General features: G+C 39.8%; 1 protein-coding gene across 1 annotated transcript; it reads left to right on the forward strand.

The window, feature by feature from the left end:
• Window positions 1-254: 254 nt before the first annotated feature.
• LOC139739871 (2,3-bisphosphoglycerate-independent phosphoglycerate mutase-like) lies at window positions 255-20,676 on the forward strand. The gene is made up of 11 exons (XM_071650474.1): window positions 255-367; window positions 2,327-2,412; window positions 2,837-3,123; window positions 5,462-5,594; window positions 8,514-8,692; window positions 11,666-11,869; window positions 12,458-12,584; window positions 13,949-14,097; window positions 14,773-14,890; window positions 17,215-17,349; window positions 18,692-20,676. The coding sequence occupies exons 2-11, from the start codon at window positions 2,358-2,360 to the stop codon at window positions 18,835-18,837; spliced, it is 1,533 nt and encodes a 510-aa protein (XP_071506575.1). The 5' UTR covers window positions 255-367; window positions 2,327-2,357; the 3' UTR covers window positions 18,838-20,676.
• The last annotated feature ends 1,318 nt before the right edge of the window (window positions 20,677-21,994 follow it).

A 21,994-nucleotide genomic window follows, 5' to 3' on the forward strand; every position in this document is an offset into this window, starting at 1 on the left:
TCATATTCGTTAGACCTATAAGATGTTCATGGTATGTTGGGTGTCAAAATGATTACGAGACGTGAACGCTGAGGTCTTGTTATCATTCCCTACAAATTTGACGGGCGCCCTCTCTATGGGCCGATCACGCACATGCCATGCACACACTGCATGTGTAGTAAAAAGACGCTGGTAGATCGATCGATTCCGGAGAAATCGTCGAAGTCAAGCGTGTGTGCGGTGCATACGTGCAGGCATTTCCAATGGTAATGAGTGAACGGCACCCCATAGCTCATTCACCAATGACCCAGTACCTGGGACTAAGGCGACTGGGGCCAAGCGAGTAAGAGAATCTGGTTCTTCTACGAAGAGGAACTATATTTGCTGAGTAAGTGGGATGTTAGTCGCATGTCTTGCTATCTACGAATATCATAAACCTGTAAATAAACTAGTCATTGCTATTAGCAGATTTACTATTCAGTGACAGTCAGTGAAGTGATATCTAACGACGCGACGTAACGCCACGGTCGTTACGACCAGCGCAGCGCAGTGACACTGTGACCTGTGTGTCTGTGAGCCAGTGGTACTCTGTGAAAGTAGATTCTAGAGAAAATCCATTCCTAGACTCTAACGTTAGAGGTCTAAGGTAAGATACTGTTCACGTTCATGATGCTGCTAACCTCATTTCAACCTGAATTGTGAGGGGTCACACCGTATTGATTGGTCTGTGTGGTACCATTGTACCAGTGCTACACTGTACGCACTAAACACTAAACAATTTTACTAACGTTTAGAGTTCTAAAGTTACTGTTTTACTTTTAGTCTTGCAACCTTGCCATGGCTGGCCATGCATATCTGAAGCTGGTCACTCCGGACTGCATGCTCCGCAGAACACGATGACCCAAGCCTCGTCGAGATGTGGCTGCGGTGGCTTGGCCGGATGGGAGGATGGGATGGGTTGGGACCTCAGACATTTTGTTTCGTTTTGTTGCGTGTATCTGTAATTTACACTTGGTATGTGACCGTGTGTGTATGTTTTAAACTCAAACCAAAATAAAGCAAGAATGCCAATTCAGGTTTGACCTCCCTGTGCCAAAACTCGATCTCACACAAACGTTTAAACACTTTGGCCCGAATTCACGAAGGTGGTACAAATGAACATGATTTAAACCGTCATGGAGCGCCAAGTGTCGCATGGAATATTTCGTTACGAAATTTGTCATTTCGTGGACTAGTAAATGACCGTTTCGTTAACGATATTATCATTTTGTGGACGAAATATTCATTTTTTGTCATTTCGATACAAATTAATCAGTTCATCGACAAAATGACTGATTTCATAACGAAATATTCCATGCGACACTTGGCGCTCCGTAGTTTTTGTCCAAGGTTTAAACCATGGTTTCATTTGTACCACCTTTCGTGAATTCGGGAGATAGGTTTTACATGATTGTTGAAGGAAGGCGTTTGCATGGTGGTGTAGAGTCCACATAGCATTTACTCGGTTTTCGGTTCACCATGTGTGAGTCCTCAAAAAAGGAATGTTAGAATGAAAGGAGGCTCAATTTCTTGCCTCTTCTACCTTCTCATTCCTCCTTTCATTCCAACAGTCCTTTTAAGCAGTCACACATGGTGAACCGAAAACCTAGACAGAAAGATCCGTCTGTCCGGAGGAGTCTTTTTTTTTTTGCCATTAACGCTCTCCTCCGTAGACATACGGAGGGGATCCGTGAAGCCAGACGCAGTCTCCGCGGACCATTCCTCGACGGACAGAGACGGACCGATCTTTCGGTCAACCAAAAACTGAGCATATTCTAGGTTTTACATGTAGAAAACCTAAGCACTTGTGTGCGGACAGAGGACATTGTTCTGTGTATTGGCAATTACAACCTTAGAAATGGACTACAACCAAAAGACATTGACCGATGTCATCACATCAATCGCAGCCACCAACCACACCTGATGGTTCTACTCCCAAACTGCCGTAACTGTGTGCAGTCATCGTAAAACTGGCATTGTGTCGTTATCAAAAGGCATTATTGAGGAATAGGAAAAAGTAAAAAGGAACAGAAAAGATAGTCTGATTAGGTTTATTGCTGCATCATCCAGGTGGCAATGAAAGCTATTGTCGGTCATTGAGTGAATGTCCTGGGTATTGGTGTTCTAAAGGGTGTAAAACAGAAATGGTTGACAAGCCTGTTGAGCTTATGTTTCTAACTAAAGCTTTTTAGTGACACTTGTTACTGTTATAGGGGATAAGTGATTCAGAATAAGTGGACCTGTAAATGTGATTTAGAAGTGTAGGCATTTCATTAGTGCCATTTTTCTCTCTTTTGTGTTTGTCCAGGGGATCCTGCCAGCCGGCAAAACGTGCCACAATGAATGTCTGCCTTGTAGTGATTGATGGATGGGGTATCTGTGATGACCCAAAGGGTGAGTAAATAATTGCTTTGATTTTTCTGGCACAAGAGAATGTTGTATGAAAGTGCTTAGAAGTAATTCATTTCACTTCTATTTCTAATATCAGTCAGGTAACATGAATTGCTGTAGTTGAATAATTTCATATTGCTTTATATAACATTACAGCGAAATGGTACAAAGCAGTGTTTAATGAAATGTAACACTTTTAACATTGACGAAGTTAGATTATTTCTTTTTTGACACTGTTTTTTTGCTGTTATGAACAACTGAAGCATTTGAAAAGGTAAACAATATTACAAGAAGTGGATTGACCTAGTGCTTTACAATGTTGTGATGTTGTGATGATAAAATCAAAGATGAAACCTTTGTGAAATTGATCGACATTTGGACAATACAGAATCAATAAAATGATTACTCTTTTCCTTTTCATTTGCAGGCAATGCTATCCTTAATGCTAAGACTCCCGTGATGGACGAACTCTGCCAATCAGATGGAGAGTTTGTCTCACTCGACGCCTCGGGGTTGGCCGTCGGCCTTCCCGCAGGGCTGATGGGTAACAGCGAAGTTGGCCACCTGACCATTGGTGCCGGCCGCGCCATGTACCAGAGCATCGTCAAAATCGATCTATCAATCAAGGACAAGTCGATGTTCAGCCGGCCATCCTTTGTCGACGCCTGCCAGCGGGCAAACTTGGGAAACGGCAGACTACATTTTCTTGGACTGGTTGGTGATTTCATGTCTGTTTTGTGGCCAGTTTGTAGTTTGATGTTACCTTTGTCCAGTTCAAATGAGTCGTAAATTTTAATTTGCGAGAGAATGTCCGCTTCAAGTGGTCGCTGTCTTTTGAATCTGAATTAAACAGAGAAAATCCTGTGAATATGTGTGACAAGATTTTCGAAGACTCTTAGGTCATACTGACACAGCTGGCTTCCCTTATGTTATATATTTCAGTTACTGAGTTTTTTACATTGTTAAATGACACAAACAGACATGTTTTTGCATTTTCTTGTGGACACAGGCACTGGAGCAGTTCTAATGGAAGTGCACTGTATTTAATTAAAAAACAAAACAAAACAAACAAAACAAGCAAACTGTCAAACCTATCCAAGGTACCATTTAAGTACCTGGACACACTTACGGAAGAACACCAAGCCATTGTAATCTTTAGATGATGTGGACCTAAGATGTCCATGGAACTGCTGCATATCATAAATTGGAACCTCAATGATTTTCATCTTTGCCATATTTGACATGTTTACACAGGAAATGTCATAGCTTGTGCAAATTTCCCCATTTTTGGCGACTAATTGCCATCCTGAGTGAGAGATTATGAATAAGATTCAGCAAAAATATGGCTCGTCGAATGTCTTTCTTTCGTGGAGAATATTGGCCTGATTTTGATGACGTCACAAGTGGCTTACATGTACGCTCTCTGCAAGCCAGCTGCACTCCAACAGCCAGTGGGTGCAAGTCTTGCTTCCTGCACAGTTTGTGTAGTGTAACTCTTTCCCAAACTGTTTCTTGAAGGGAAATGGGCGACAACATTCTTGATTTGAGTATTGAAGTGGCACCCAGCAAAGAGGAGGTGGAAGGATACGTAGTCCTCAAATTCAAACAGTAATTACAGACATTTAGGTGATTTTGACCCTGAAGCGGAAGGTAAACAACCAATACGCTGCTGCCGGTGTGTTTGCTGCAGCTGCATATAAAGGTAGTTACATGAGCAGGGGCGTGCTGAGAAGGCCGGATGGCTGTGACGATGATAATGATGAACAATTTGCGAGGAGAAACAAAGATGAGTTGTGACTTGACCCCAGTAATACTGAGGGTTGGTGTACGTGGAATGGAGAAGGGTTGTTAGTTACTGTTGTTGTATTTTCCCTTGCTTTTGTTACACCTGTTGCACTAGCGGCATACCGTGCACTAGACCTTGACCGTGCATTGCATGCTACATGATGTACATTACATGCATGAATGTGACTCTCTACTGCGCTCCCTTTGCCGGCTGCTTGAATAGCCTTTGCTGCAAGGTTGACCTGCTGGACAGTACACGCAGTCTCGTACGGTATATACATGTACATACAATGAACCAGAATGCTGTCACATGGCCGTAATTTGAGTAGGAGCTCGACTTGCTGCCATTATTGATCGTTGTTACTTTTAGAATGGAATTTCAAGCAGTTTCACATTAGTTTGAATATGTTGAGGACAGTGAGTGGCAATTTCTGATAGAGATTTTTTTTTTTCTGATTTCAGATTGTGCAAGCAGCGTACGCAGCAAAGCTTGGGAAGAGTGACAGTGAGTTTTGAGCGACAACGTGTAAATTGTCATCAATATCAACAGTTCCTGATAAATGATTTGCTTCAAATTTGCATGAGTGTTTGGAAATGAGCTATTGAGAATTTTCTGTGAATTTGGTGTAATATGGTTTTGTGGAATTTGAGCTGTCTACGTGGGTATGAAAGTACATCAGTGTGATTTACATATGCGTATTGAAAGTTGGTGTAGGCCACTTGTGACGTCATCAAAATCGTAGGGCAATATTCTGCCAAGGAAGCACTTTACATTGCGCAAAATGAGGGTTCATATTCTTTTCCATTTATTTTCTTCACCAAAATACAGTGTAGGCCTGCAGAAGTGCAATGTTTATGTTTAATATGTTCTCAGCTTTCACTAAAGGTTTTATTTGCAAATTTTAGGATGCTTTTTAAAGTTCCATTCTAATGCTTTCTTTTTCAGCGATGTAAAAAATGTACAACAAAGAATGTAGTGTCAACCTGCTTAAGATGAATCCCAAGGGACCTGAGAATGTTCTTTGACTTACATGAATGTTAACTCACACTATAGAATGAACACATGTTTGTATCCATCTACAGTAGGGTAGAATTCTCCTTTGACGTGGCCAATTATTTTTACCTATGCAAGGTCGATTTGGACGAGGTGGACTGTATGCATTCTTTCATAGTGGATGATTGAAACTATCAAAGCTACTGCTAACTAAAACACCTTGGCTATGTTTTGGTCTTGTACCCATTTCTTTTTACCCTCTCTCCTGTGCAGGTGAGTGATGGTGGTGTCCACTCTCACATCCGACACCTATTTGCTCTTCTGTCCGGGGCCAAGGATGCAGGTGTCCCTAAGTCCTATGTCCACTTCTTCAGTGATGGGCGCGACACTAGTCCAACAAGTGGAGGTAAGACGCTAAGAGCAGCTTTGGATGCGCTTCTATGTGACAGTCAGAAATGTATGATTTATATGTGAATACTAAAATATGTTCTGCTCGATAATTCAGAATCAACACAATCAATCCTTACAATATACAGCATGAGTTTGCTTCTGAATCTGTGTGCTGTAAGCAAGGAGGTTCGAGAAATGGAGTCACAACAGTCTTATTCGTTTGATCTCATGCTCGAAGCCGCCACTCAAAAATATTTGAAGTATGTGTCAAACTGGATCTGCCCCTCAGGTAGGAAGACAATAAATTCATGTCTCATTACATAATGACCAGCCACTCTCTACAGAAGATATGTCTTTATGATGGTAATTACTTTTCGCTATCCCCACTTACAAACGATGGGCGGTAGACAATGGTAAAGGCACGGGGGTGCGCGAATAGAAATTGCTCAAATATTGCTGAAATAGATATCAAAATTACTCGAATGTACGTGTCTGTACGCTAATCTGACATATTAATAAAAAAGAACTATACTTGAAGATCATACCATATTAGTTTCATTTGGTGGATGAAAGGAGAAAAGTGATAAAACCGGCTTTCCATGAGGGTAAAATTTCAAACACTTACACAAAATACAGCTCAGATTTACACTTTTGCACATATTTTCGAGCGGAATTGACTTTTGTTTTATATGCTTTATCATTAGGTGAAATTTCATTGCATTTGATATATAAACGAGCAGCATATACCCGATATTATGTTCGCGTTAAAAGTGAATCTTCAGATTGCTCAGAAAGATGGCGGCTTCAAGCATCGAACATCAAAGGCACATATGCACCTGTGGAATTCTTTTGTCCATCCATAGAAAACTGACAGCTGATTGAATAATTATAGTCAGTTGTAACTCCATCTCTCGAACCTCCTTGCTGTAAGCGAGGAGTGTTTACATGCATTGCATTTTTGTGAATTTTGCGAGAACAATGATTCATGAAATTAAAATGTATGCAAAAATTCTTTTCTATTATCTACTAGTGTATGTAGTGAATGCCAGAGGCAATTTGTGAAAATTTCATGCCAAGAAAGAGGCCATTGGCTCAAATTTGTGAAAATTTCATGCCAAGAAAATTTCTTGCTCGCAAGTGAATAGTAGGCCTATACAAATGGTGAATGGTCATGAGTGTGAGTGGTTCATGATTTCTCGCACTGAGTGCAAAATCTTGTTCCATTTGCAAGAGACTTGCTTTCCTGTAAATAGTATACATATACTGAATGGTTGTAAGATAGTGTGATGGAGCAAGATTTTTTGCACTGAGTGCGAAAATTTTGTTCCATTGCCAGAGTGAAGACCATGCACTATTTGTTTTATACAACACCTCAGATGCCAAGGGATGTGGTCTACACTGATTCTTGAATGTAGTACAGAAATGACAAACTTTTTTGTGAAATGTAATTGGCTGTACATTGTACTGTGGTACAGTATAGTCAGTCAAGTCATGCACGAAAGCAATCTGCCTAAATTGTTGATAGTAAAATGAGTGACTGAATGCATGCTTGTAACTGCTGTAGTGCACATGGCAAAGGTATATACAGGGGAAACTCGGTATAACGAACACTGCTATAACGAGATATCGGTTATAACAAGGACATTTTCTCGGTCCCAAATTTCCTTCCACACAAGTCTATGTAAAATGCTACTCTTATAGCGAGATCGGCTATAACGAAATAACTGCTATAACGAGATAAATTTTGTGACTTACAAACAAAGAAAAACATAGTAAATCAAACCTGCTATAGCGAGGTAAAGCAAAATGCCTTCGGTAAAGCTTTACTTCGCCTGTGCTATCATCTTCCGAGATTGTAAAGCTTGATGCGCCAAAAACTGTCTTGTACACACATAATCATTGTCTTCAGTGCACTCCAGCTAGCACTGCATGTTGTACGTGTTAAGTGTGTGTGTGCACGCACACTGATACATGCAGAAAATGTGGTTGGACGGCCATATGTATACATGACATCATCATGACGTTTAGCAGGTGTGAGGCAATCTGATGCTGTGATTGGCCTTCTACTTAGGGAATTCCCCGTCTTCACACACACGCAGTCATAATGTGCATACAGAATGTGTCACATACACACACAGCATTGTGCAGACCATATTCAAGCTTTCCACACAACACACACCCATACGATAACCACATACCAATCCGCAGACGATCTTGATACAATCGCAAGCTATATAAATTTACAAATTAAAACATCTACAATTAATAAGAAACACATTCTTGATATTGGATTTCCTTGGCGAAAAACATCTTCTTACCCATAAAGGTGAGTAATTCCCTCACACACAATATCAAGTTATCAGTATTGATTGAAATGTGATGGGTAGTCCCACATGTGCAAATTAATGTCTTTATTTTATGCCTTCTTTTATGCCTACTGATATAACGAGATATCGGCTATAACGAGGAAAATGACTCGGTCCCGACCATCTCGTTATATCGAGTTTCCACTGTATATTGTGACATCGGAGGGGTGCAGTACAAAAATAAATGAGTTGATCACAAGCCTAACAAGGTAGCCAATATAAATTGGCGATGTCAGCCTCGCAATATCTATTTTTGCTATGCTGAAATTGCACGGTTCAGCTGTGACAGCGTGCAATGGTACTTTATATCGCCTATCACATGATTAGCAATCAACCAATTGGATAGCTAGAATCTTTGTAGGTGTTTTGTGATTAACACAAGAAGTCAAATAAATTGATAGGTCAATCAGTCTGTGTACCCTGTTACATCCTAACACTGTTGACAATCATGCCAAGGTTGCATTCAATTCACAAATAAATATGTGAATTTGATCTTCAGAGTCATTTGATCTGTGTCATTACAAGTGATTATGTATGAAACTAAGTCATAACCTTGCCTCCGTTATTAGTTACATACCTGAAGCAGACCCTGGACTATTTGGACGAGATTAAGTACGGCACCCTAGCAACAGTGATGGGTCGTTACTATGCCATGGATAGGGACAAGAGGAATGACCGGATCAAGATTGCCTATGAGGGACTCGTCCAGGGCATCGGTGAATCGGTTACCAGGGACAATGTCATACACGTAAGAGTACTCAGTATGTCAGTTTTCTCTTGGTTTCATTCTCTCGCAGTGTGATTTTCATTGTATCCTGTTCAATCGTGTAAGCTACTCTGCATTTATATTGATATCCATCGCAGGGAAAATACAAATGCTATTGCTAACCGGTCCCGCCCACTTGACAATTACATGCATTATCAAATGGTCTAATGAAATTAGTGTTGTTGTTTTTTTAGAAATTCAGTCTGTATTATGCTGTATTGTTTTCACAAATTCTTATTTGATCTCTTTAGCCATAAGTCAACCAAATCAAGGCATTACTGGTCATACCTTTGTATTCTGTCATGTGGTCCCTTCCTATGCTTTATGTTGGTATCTGGGCATGCAGGAATATCATGTTAGCTGCTTCAGTTTTAGGTTTCCAATAATGATTAGTTTACTCCTTGGATTAGGTGTGTCTTGATCAGATGTTGAACAGCCTCTTTTGTTGATAAAAGACAATTTCATTGTAAAGCAGTCAGTTGATTCTTGGGTCAGTTAACCTTTATGTGTCCATGGGATTTAGCAAACTGTGCCAGGCTTTTCATACACATTCAGAAACTCATTCAGACATGACCTAGTGGTTAATGAGCAAACCCATTCAGGTGTAGCAGCATACCTCAGTCCAACAGGAAGGCCATATTGGGGCACAAAAGGGATTAGAGAGATTAGGTAATCTGCATTATTGACAATTACTGGTAGTTTCCAGACATCTGCGCTAATAGGTAAAGAGAGCACGTCAGTGTGTATCCTCTGCAGTGTACAAAGCACAGTGAGAATTTTTTTGAAGGTTTCTATATTGGTAGAACCTTTAGTGGTTGGTGGTTTCACAGTACACCATACGTGACCCTGTATCACAAAATCAACAAAAAGGTCGCCAGACATGAATTTTAGTTAAGGGCAGATTCTAAGCTTTAAAATGATATATAAATCAATGTAGATGGACTTACCTGATCTATCTAAATAATGGACAGAAAGTACACACATTGGCAAAGTGTTAACTGAGAAAAGAGGTTTGAAGTTTAGGATGACAGTAAGATAATTACTTTTGTGAGCCCTAGCCCATGTGTTGCTTCCGTGGTCATATCATTTGTGTTATACGGTACATCAACTGTTCCATTTTCACGTGAATGTACATGTACATTAGGGCCTATATTACTGTTATTATTATTTTCATTGGCTGAATAAATAATGATGATAATTATAATAAAGTACTTAATTTCGCCAGGTTCTGTGTAATGAATGAGGGATAAAACAGGATGTAAAACTCAGTAGCAACAACATTGATTGGATTATCAGATCGAACCGATATTTTCCACAGTCATTAAAGGCACTCAGTCGTGGCGAGTGGTTTGTGCGGCACGGAGACGAACGCAACACGCTGCCTCCCCCATTCTGTATCAAATGTAGTGACCCCGAATGAGAATAGCGCTGGCTCAATGGGTCAGCGAACAAAACGCGTAGGTCACGACAGCGCTCTCTGTGCTTATCTCCTAACCCAAAATGGCTGTCCAAGCGAGCCACGTGAGCTTCCGAATGGACGCACACACTCAGTGCGCATGCGCATGAAGAGAGGCCAAAAGAGCCACGCGTTTTCTGGCCTCTCTCCTCCAATCACCGCAGCTCGCGGTGACAATATTTGTGTATGATGCGTACACACACATGCACACACACATACACACACGTCTTCTGGCCTCTCTCCTCCAATCACCGCAGCTCGCGGTGACAATGTTTGTGTATGATGCGTACACACACATGCACACACACACACGTGTCTCAGTGGCAGCATTGTCCCACACGTTTATGGATATACAGTTGTAGCACCGAGAGTCTGGCATTGCGCAATTGCATGCACAAACTTCGGACGTTCGGAGTTTACGTACCATTAGGGATGGCGATCGGCTGCCTTTAAGCATGTTCTACTTATAATTAGTGGTAATTTTCAGAGCAGTGGCATCATTTTGTACGTAGTTACTAGAGTTATAAGTGCAGAGAGTGTGAAGGGTTTTAAGAAATGATAAGGGGCTCGTAAGGCATACCTAGTGACACCAAAGTACAAAAATACTGTTCTAGAAAACCTGAAAAAATGCAACAAAGTTCCCTGTTCATTTTATTAACCCAATTTTAGACTTCTGTAGAAGAAGAATTGCTCTTTCAGAAAATGTAAAAACCTAAAAGATAGACTAAGTTGTCCCTTTTAACCTGTTTTGAGCCCTTGTGTACAATTGGGGTATGCCACTTTCTGTTGGTTTGTGATGCATGGTCACATATATTCTTTCTTGGATATGAGTGTGGTCCACGTGTAAAATTGCGGCAGCCAACTTTTTGTTGGTTTTGTGATGCACGGTCACGTATAAGTGTGGTTCTGAAAAGGATCTACTCCCTCTCGACATTTTAGTAAGCATGATCTTACTGTCTTCCCGTCATCTCCTGAAGATGGTAAGAACATGCTTCGACCACACCCACATCCAAGAAAGAATACATGGCGTGCCGTGAAAAACAACGACAACACACCTCCCACCAAACACAGCGAAGGTTTTTAACAAGGGTATCACTTCATCTTGAATTCATATTCAAGAACAACCGTATAAAAACGTGGCATAAAACCTCGGTTTTATGCCACGTTTTTATACGATTGTTCTTTTCAGTTTGACTTTGCATGCATGTTCAGTTATTTATTTATCTATCATGTATTATTCCATGTTCTCTCTCTATATAATTATATTGTATTTGTTATGCTTCCTCATTCATATGTAAAAATCCCGCTCTGAATTTCCTGTGATGTTTTTTTTTTTATTGGACGATTGAAATGAATTGAATTAAATTAAATTAAATTAAAATAAAATGAATTAAATTAAATTAAATTAAATTAAATTAAATTAAATTAAATTAAATTAAATTAAATTAAATTAAATTAAACTGAATTGAATTGAATTGATTTGAATTGAATTCATACAGCTGGTGCAGTCAAGGTACAACAAGGAAGGTAGTGAGAGACAGACAGATGAGTTTCTGACACCCATCATCGTTGACAGCGAGGGCTGCATCCAAGATGGCGACACGCTGATCTTCATCGACTTCAGGGCGGACAGAATGAGGCAGATAGTCGAAGCGTTTGCCATCCAACGGAACTTTGATACAGCTGTCGTACCAAAAGACATTGTAAGATCATATTTTCTTCATGTGTTGAAGACTTAACTTAGTTTTTATAACATGCAGAAACACGTATTAGCAAATTACTTTATCCGACAAATTTAACATTTAAGTGCTTAACCTGGTGAACTGAATTATGCATAAATGTGCTGAAGATGGTTTAATGTTAACTTTTTGAGAGGTACTAATTTTTCTTTTTGCAGTCCCAGGGTATTGATAATGAGAAGATTTGAAGAAAAAGTAAGAGGATTTATTCCCTACCATCATTACCAGCAAGTTCCATAAATTTCCTCTGAAATACAGCCTGAAATTGCTAAAATCAAGAATCTCTTTGGTCTCCTCATTCAAACTGCATCAAAAAGCATCTTGGAGCATGGAACATCAAAGCCAGTAAAATGCAAAGCATTCTATTGTCATGCAATAGAACTTCCTCGTAAATTTGCACAAATTGCGAAGAGATTCTACTCCTCTCTAATACCTGTCTGGTTTCACTTAACAGAGAGAGTATCATAGTTTAATGTAATGTGGTATGCACACTCACTGTTCAGCATCTAAAAATGTCTTTTCCTTCCTCCTTCCTACTTCCTGGATACACAGAGTGTGACCTGTATGACTGAGTACAAGGCTGACTTCTGTCTACCGGTCATCTTTCCCCCTGAGGAACCCAAGAATGTACTGGCAGAGTGGCTGGCCGGCAAGAAGATCCCTCAGTACCATTGTGCAGGTGAGCAGAGAAAAATCTTACATGCCCATGCAGCTCCCTTGGTTTCTTTTAAAGGAAAAGTTTACCATTAGAGGCATGTGGATTGAGTGAGTGCAGCAATATCAGTAGAACACATCAGTGAAAGTTTGAGGAAAGTCTGACAATCTGTTCAAAAGTTATGAATTTTTAAAATTTATGTGCAGTCACTGCTGGATAAGAAGACTACTACAGTTGTTGGTGTCGCACGTGTAGAACAATATAACAAAAACATAAAGAGAATTCCACACAATGTCATTTTTAAAAAAAAGTTCACATGCCCTCAGCTTGTTACTGATGTATGTTAAGGGTAATATTATTTCCCCTGCCTTCTGAAAGATGCAAGTCATGTGCTATTTTGTCATGCGAGAAAAGTGAACATATGTTGAATTCTCTTTATATTTTCTGCATATCGCTCTATGCATGTGGCATCACGAGTTGTAGAAGTCTTTTCATCCAGCAATGATGGCACTGAAATTTCAAAAATGTGTAACTTTTGAACAGATTGTCCGATCTTCCTTAAACTTTCACTGATATGTTCTATTGATAATGCTGCATTCATTCAATCCATATGTTGTGTGCCACAGTTTAAACCCCCTGTATGCCACATTATTCCGAGACAGCTATGTGTGAGCACTTTTGAAAAGCATTCTGTTTTTGAAAGCTGTGTAACCTTTCATAGAAGCATTTATGCTAGAAATGCAGTAATGCAGAAGTGCCATAATGTCCCGAATTTACCCAGGGTTTGCCTCATTCAAAGTTAAAGATACAAGTGTTTTTTTACAATGGTGCTCTGGAAATTACATCGAGCATGTGCAGTCCCTGGGTGCATAATTCAGTGTGCTCATTTGAATGGTAATAATGCTTGCTCAGTAGCCTAAACGAGGTTGTGGCTGATTGAGATGCTCCACAGGTTGATAGAAAATGTTTAATTCTTTTATTGATAGCATGCAGGGATGTAATACACTGTGTAGTTTTACTGCATATCGTGATTTCGTTGACACGACATTTGCTCATGCGACAATTGCTCCCTTCTTATTTTCTCCAAGGACTTAAGCTTAGGGTTATGGTTGTGATAGGGTTTTAGGTTTAGTTTGATATGAGGAGTAGGATTAGGGTTCTAGGGTTATGTTTGTGGGTAGTTTGTGTTTGGCTTAGAGAGTAGATATTTCATGTGAGCAATCGTCTGAGGAGCACAGGTCATGGAACTGGTGACTGCATTCATTATGTCAAACCCTGACACTGAGCAAACATGACAGATCAAAGCTCTGAGAATAATGCTGGGTTATCAGGACCATCAAAATCAGTCAAGTTCAAAATTTATGTTATGTTAATCTCTCCCCTGTCAGAGACTGAGAAGTATGCACACGTCACATTCTTCTTCAACGGAGGCAGGGAAATGCAGTTTGACGGAGAAGAAAGGAAAATGGTAGCCTCGCCAAAGGTTGCTACCTATGACCTCAAACCTGAAATGAGTGTACAAGGTGTTGCAGATGAGGTGAGAAGTTCACACCACTTATCCTTATTCTTACTCCTCTTATTCTTGACACATACAAATTATTGTACATCCCCCTCATTATCAAACTCAATATACAACGTCATTAAAGCATATTGACAGTTAAACAGCGAACAATTTGACTCTGGCTCGTTTGCAATGTTTCTACCCGTCTAGCTCCAAACTGACAACAGACTGAATTGAGTTATTGTGGTATCAATGTGACTCTGTGTTTGTTATTTCATGAATGATCTCGAGATATGCTTCATGTTGGTTATGTTTTGTAGTGGCATTACCTGGTAGATGCCATCAGCCATACATGTGACCTGGCTTTTTGTCCAGTTTGCAAATTGGCAAAACTTGGAAATGCTCTTAAATATCATTTGCGACCTGGTTAATTTCTGACTTGTTATTTTTAACTGGAGCTGTTGTTTGCTATTACTGTAAAAGTGGAAATTTTCAACCAGAAACTAGCAACCAGAAACTAGCGCGAAAATAAAAGCACGCAAATATTTTTGCTTGCCATATGTTCCTGTGCGTGATGTCTTGATTACGCGGAATTAAAAACACGCGAAACTCTTCTTACCCGGCCAAGGGCGAAAATATCTACTTTTTCAATAGTTGTGGCTTTTAATCAGTGTACATGTTCTACTTCCTATATGGTTGTGGTGACTGCAGGTTGCTGCCACAGTGAAGACCCAAAAGTACCCATTTGTGATGTGCAACCTGGCTCCACCTGACATGGTGGGCCACACTGGTGTGTATGAGGCAACCATCCAGGCTTGTGAGGCAACAGGTATGGTGTAACTCCTCCTCTTCCTCTTTCTCCTCCTCCTCCTCCTCCTCCTCCTCCACCTCTGCTTCCTTCTCCTCCTCCTCAGTACCATCACGATGGTATTTGTCGTTGTCCTCATCATTGTCATATTAATGACCCTATAATTTGCACAAACTACACAGGGCGGCGATTTAGCTCAGTTGGTAGAGCATCTACCTCCCACTTCATATGACCCATGTTCAATTCCCGAGTCTAGCTTTAAATGGCAATGCTATTTGTAATCTTACATACTGTCTAGTAAGAGGCAAAACACTCTGTCCCTCGGATAGGACATAGAATGGAGGTCCCGTGTATGAGAGAGTCACAACTCATGCACGTAAAGATCCCGCTTTGTTCATACATTGCGAAGAACAGGATGCATAACCCTGTGAAGTGATCCACATTACTTCCAACTGGACCTCATGGAAGACCAGCCAGTGGAGCTGAATATGGGCTATCCAGCTATTTTCTCAGATGGAAAAATTAAACAAACAGAAATAAACAACAAAGCTACTGGTACATTGGCATTACAACATGAGATTAATGTTTGATATGTTTTATGGTTTTGAGAGAGGGTAGGAGCTATATTTGAACTGATGTAGACCATCTGAGTGTTGATGAAATTCCCACTGTACAAAGGATGGCATGACTTATGATAAATAGATAATGTGCTGTGAGCTTGGCCGTGTGTTGCAGAGATTGAGTTACAACAGATTATAAATTTGTTTGCTACTTGTAACCATTCAGCTGTGATTGATAGGAATTATGCAGTTTGATGCGACTATTCTAACAGGTTTTCTGAAGAGTTCTTTGTGGCTTCTAGGATTTATAAAGAATTGATAACATGAATACTGTAAACGTGGAAATTTTCGCGGTACATTAATTTTCGCGGATTTCGCGCTACGTTCGGCTAGCGCGAATTCAAAAACGCGCGAATATATCCAGGGTGGTCCACAACTTGAAATTTTAGCATGTTGCAAGCTCAGAATCTGAGAATATTGCAGAAATTGAATATGCGCGGAGCGCACACGATGAGTACATAGTACGCAATATTTTGCTGCTTATCTCTCTTTGTGCTGCTTACATTCAATGTTCTCTCATGTTTTGCACACAAATATCTAAAGTACCTGGTAGTTTGATGTTTCTTATGTTATGCACATGTTTTGCACATTTTTGAATACTTTTACTTTGAGCTTGTTGCAAATTCTTGAGGATGTTGCATAGCATGTTGCTGGCTTTTTAGGATGTTGCACAAGAATTTTAGCATGTTGCAGCGACATGCTAAAACCCCTCGTGGACCACCCTGATATCTTCACAATTTTCTATGCACATTTTGAACGGGATGAATTGTGTGCGCTTCATCGATGATACTGCTACGTAGTACAATGTACAGGCATGTTTACGCTACTAGTACTGTGCGAAGAGACGATAGATTGCTGTGTACTGTAGCATGCATGTGTGCACCGCACGCACCGATGCTACATTCCCCCGTGACTACCGTACTACATTCACAGCTGTACTACGTATTTGAGTGCTTGTACTCGCAGTCGAGCCGCTCGCTACGTCGCTTGTCGTACGCTGGCATAGCAAGCTATGTAGCAGAGGCTTTGGATGAAAGCAGTGAATGTGTACTACAGTAAAGTAACCTGCTGCGGAGCGCGAATTTAAGAACCCGCGAATACGTTTTCGAGCCGCTCAGCGCGAAAAATTAGTCGCGCGAAAATATTGACGTTTACAGTAGAACATTCTTCATTTTGACATGACCCAACTTCTGTTGAAAGAGTGAGGACTGACATTTCAGTTTTCATTGATTTCATTCTTCTGCTTTTCATGCTCATGAAATGATACACATTTAAGCCCAGATTCCCAAACATGGTTTAGATTTAGACTGCAGCTCTTTTAAACCATTGACTAAACTATGCTCTAAACCACAGAGCATTTTCCAAATGGTGGACTAAAAGACACCATGGTCTAGATATAGACCAGGGCCCTGTTTTTATGAAGAGTTAAAATTGATTATTAAGTTGATTTCTATCATAAGTCTATGGCAGTCTGTATGTTAAGGAAATTTAAAATCGATTATATCTTTTGATAAAACAGGGCCCTGGCCATGGTCTAAATGACATCATATGATGTATTTTAATATGCCATTGTCTAAATCTAGGCGTTTGGCAATTTGGGCCTTTAAGTCTTTCTGTGCCAGGTACTTTGGATAGTATGTACAATGCTATGGGGTTGCTTTGCCAATAGGAACCCATAGCACATGGAGGGTTAAATCTATGTGAATGAAAATGCATTGTTTTTAGATGCTGCCATCAATACCATGAAGGAAGCATGCAAGAAACATGGCTACGTCTTCCTGGTGACCGCCGACCATGGCAACGCTGAAATCATGCTCGCCCCGGACGGTAGCCCCAGCACCAAGCACACGACAATGAGAGGTATGTGGGTCAGCCCCAAGCAGGGATGTGAGAGTTCAGAGTTTAATATGATTTCAGACATTTTTACTCTGCCCTAAACCTACTCTTTAGACTTTCTTTCAATTCAAATGCATTGAAATAGTCATAGTTCAATGTACTTCAGACTTTTGAAACTTCACTTTTTGGGTATCGGATGTACAAATATTTTGATGACATCTATTATAAGAGAAAAATTGAGAGAGGTAATACCTTGTTATCCATCAATGATTTATGGCCTACTTTTATTTTTTGTGTAGGGACTTTTCAGGGGAGTTTTAAAAAATATATCTTATTATTGTTTCTTGGGGGATGTGAATACCAAACTGGTTCAGGTGCTCATTAAAAAATAAAGTTAAAATTTATGGAAACAAAATGTGCTTGACACTAGTCAATCTAATGCTATCTCCAACTGCTGTCAAATATTCTTGTGCTTTACACAAGTGCGTAAGCTCTCATTAAAAACCCTTTATATTTCCACCAATATTTACACAGGAAAGACATTTTGTCATTAAGTTAGCTGATGCATACTTCAAGTGAAATTCTGTATTTGTCAGTGTAAAAACCACAGTTGTACTTGGATTTCCTACAAATGTTTCATTTTTTTTTCCACTCCAGCCACCATGTCCTAAATTATTTAGTTCATGTGATGAATTATCAACTTATAACCATGATTTTAATACTTTGTATCTCTTGCGTTATTATTCTAAACATATACTGTATTGTGCTATGCAATCAAGTAACCCAATTGTTCTTGGAATTAGGGTTACTACTCTGCAAAGTATGCAATCTGAGATTGTGATATTATGTTGGTTGTATCCGTACGGCGGTTATCAGCATATGTGTTTTCATGGAGCATTCCTCCATAACTTTCCCTTTGCTTTGTCAAACAGTGTGTGTACAGAATAGGCCAGTATTCTACCATTATGATTACTGTCACTCATTGCCATTTCTTCTTGTAACATACATGTTACCTGATCCAATCCATACCTTTGTCATTTTCAAAGCGAAAGCCAACCCAAACCAAACCAAATTAAGCCAAATCAAACCAAATCAAACCAAACCAAACCAAACCAAACCAAAACATACAATGTAGCAAAAACCAAACCTTAGTCACAACCACCACCACCACCACCACCACCACCACCACCACCACCACCACCACCACCACCACCACCATCACAACAACAACAACAACCACAACAACAACAACAACAACCACAACCACAACCACAACAACCACAACAACCACAACAACCACCAGAAACAAGCAAGCAACAAAAACAACCCTAACAAGAGATTTTCCCTTCTCCTTATCACCTCCCAGTACCTTTCTGCATGTTCAACTCCGGCAAGAGGTTCTCCGTCTCTTCTTCCCACAACGCGTCCCTGCAAGATGTGGCACCCACTGTGCTGCAGCTGATGGGCCACGACCTTCCAGCTGAGATGAGCGGTATCTCCCTCATTCAATGAGATGCAATCATGAGTATTTCAGAGGATTATATCTTGTAATAATATTTAAAGATAGAAAGAGATTTATGGTACCAAGGTACCCTTGTGAAATTTATCTGCACACCTTGTATATTTTGTACAAGTCTTGTTCCTTGATAGTACTTTACGTACCCATAAGGATAATTCAATTGGCTGATATGGAATATTCCTTCATACATACACTGTGTGAAGCCATCCTACATTATGTTTCAATCTCCAATGGAGTGAACACTCTATACCAAGTCTAATTCTTCTTGTAGAGAGATTGGAAGACATAACCTATGGTGACATTCATGGCCATGTGTTTGATGACGACTGGCCATGTGTTTCAATAAAAAAGGTGTGGTCAATTTCCATAGCATGCTCTGTGGTGACTCTGAAAGTCTCCTTGTTTTAGATGTGTTCCCAGACATTGATTGTTATATTGCCAGAGAAAGAATGGATTCTAAATGGCTGTAGTTTGATGAGATCCACTAGGGTATTGTAAGGGGATTTCACTTCGTATCTAGCGTAATCTACTACCTTATCAGACTACCCACTCTCAGCTATAATGGTATTTCATTCCCACAACCATCAGTAGGCAAATCGTCTTCCCTTTCCCAAACAAATTTGTGACAAAAGTACATGTACAGCTGTTAAATGAAGCGTTTATATTATGTACATGTTATCATTATCCAAAAAAGCAATCAAGGCACTTTATCCCACCCTCTCCAGACTGCCTGTTATACAAGAAATAAAGTGATTTAGAGATTCAGTGTATTTTCAGCAAGTTTTTGTTGAATGTCATTGTTATATATATGCATATATTACATAATGCCATGCACATTATGGGTTTTCAAAATGTATGTTTGATTTCATCTCGGACAAATATGTGTGCTGGCGTATTGCACTGAAAAAGCTTAATTTAATACGAATTCAATTTCATTTTTAAACTGTATGTGACTGCATTATTTATATCAATCTTTATAGCTTTTCACAGGGATTTAGTTTAGATTTTGAGGTGTTATTGCCAAAGTGAAAACACTATCCCAGACGTCTGTGGAGGTGTATGAGGTGTAATGGCATTGAGGGGTTGCCATTGGTTTATTGAGCACTCATTATCTGAATTCAATTGAAGGAGGATGAGCAGAGAAGGAATGTTTAAGTTTTGTGTGAAGATGATATGTACTGCATGATTTTTTTTTTGGAAAAAATATGTGAAATGGAAGAAAGTATTGAAGAAATATGCCAGCCTATCACACTTATGCTTTGCTGTGATCACTGGATTTGGTTTAGATGTTTGAAAATTTGTGTTGCTTGTATTATATCTTTTATAAGAGGCAGAGAGGTGAAGTTGATGGTTTAACAATATGCTACAATGTGTACTTCTCTTTCCTATTCAGACTTTTCAGTTTGAATACCTGGTAACTATTTTTTTTTATCACCATGGCGTTTTGTCACATGCGAGAAGTCCGGTGCTTCTGTCTAAAGTAGAGCAAACAAATATCACAGATTTGCTTACGAGCGTCAAGTTAATTTCTCCCCCATGTGTAAGTAATTCAGGTAAACTGAATGTTGTAAATTGTATTCAGCTTGACAAAACTTGAGCAGATGGGAAAATTGAATTTCTTTAATAGCACCATATATAAAGATATGCATCAGCCTTGTATGCTTTTCTCTGTATGTTACCAATATATTCACTCCAATAAATCCCCCCTGATCAGACTCCAGTGGCTAGGTGGCCATGGCACTGACCCACTGACCTGTGGATGGTACATGTATGTGTGGGCCTGGTATGGGAATATGTAGTTTCTGGAAGTGTGAAGCTATTATCATGGTGTTGTAGCCCAACCAGGTAGAATCCTCCAATAGTTAACTGGTGGTTAAACTGTGAGCATCCATCTGATGTGTCTGATGGATATATCCTAGCAAGCTAGCTTTTGATTTATGACACTATTAATCGAATGACCTGCCTATGAAGCAAAAAAAAAATTGTTCTGCGCATGCATGAGACAGATATTTCCAACCTATCTCAAGTTGTCCAAACTGGGAGAAGGTTCGTCATAGCTTTAGCATCATACATCAATCCAGACAAGCACCGTTCTTGCATTATAGTACTTACCTATAGGGATAGTGCTCACTGGACATCCCTTGTTACCATGATGGTCATAGGAGCTTTGTGGAGTTCTTCATGTTACTGTGCCAAAAATGTTCATACTGAATAGCATCTCACTGTAACTGTCAATGTCAGCCACCTGATCAGCTCATCACGAACTGATGTGCTTTCATGAAAGGGTTTTGCCCAGATACTGGTTTAACGAGAAGGTGTGAAAATGTCAGCTCAAACCAAAAGGAAGTATGGTCCTTTTATCACACACTGTCCAGATCTATGCCACATGTGGTGGAAATAGTGTTCTCTGTGTCAGGATGACTGAGAACAGGACAGTAATGTGTGAAAAATGGAATGTGGCTCTAAGCAGTGAACTCTGCATGTAATATCTGTATCAGATACATTGAGAAAAGAGTGTCGTGCTATTATATCATTGTGGTTGTGGAATGCAATTGATAATTAGAATAAATACAGTATTGATGCAATGAGAATGGTTGGTACTGCTTATCATTATATTGACTGGTAGCTTGTCACTTATTGCACGATCAGTTTAATTGCATGATTTTCATTTTTGCTTTTAAGGACGGACCTTTCATCCATATGCCATGCACAGGAATTTTTGAAAAAAAAAAGCTGTCCATGAGTTCTGTGTTGTTAGAACTGACAACCTCTTAAAAGTGCTCCCCACTATTGTGATGGAAACAGACAAGCTTTCAATTTGGAATCTCAGTAGCTCATCATAGTCAGTATGTGGATTTCTCAAAATGCACTTTTCTCAACGGACAGACAGACACACACAAACATGTGGTACCAACATTATAATGATACCAGAGGTAATACCTGTACAAACATACATATCGTTGCCCGCAGGGGCAACAAGACCTCATATCTACAAAATGTCAGATGTTCAGGAGAGCCTAAAAAACATAGCGGCCAAAGCACTATAGTGAATGGAATAGCCTGTCCTTTGACCTACCTTGGTGGCTTCATTTTTGGGGTAAGACACTTAGGATTTGGACAGGACATCACTTAACCGATTATTTGACCATA

The sequence above is a fragment of the Diadema antillarum genome, unplaced genomic scaffold (genome assembly GCF_040938485.1).
Source record: "Diadema antillarum isolate AM-2024a unplaced genomic scaffold, OU_Dant_1.0 seq00000821_RagTag, whole genome shotgun sequence".
Taxonomy (NCBI): domain Eukaryota; kingdom Metazoa; phylum Echinodermata; class Echinoidea; order Diadematoida; family Diadematidae; genus Diadema; species Diadema antillarum.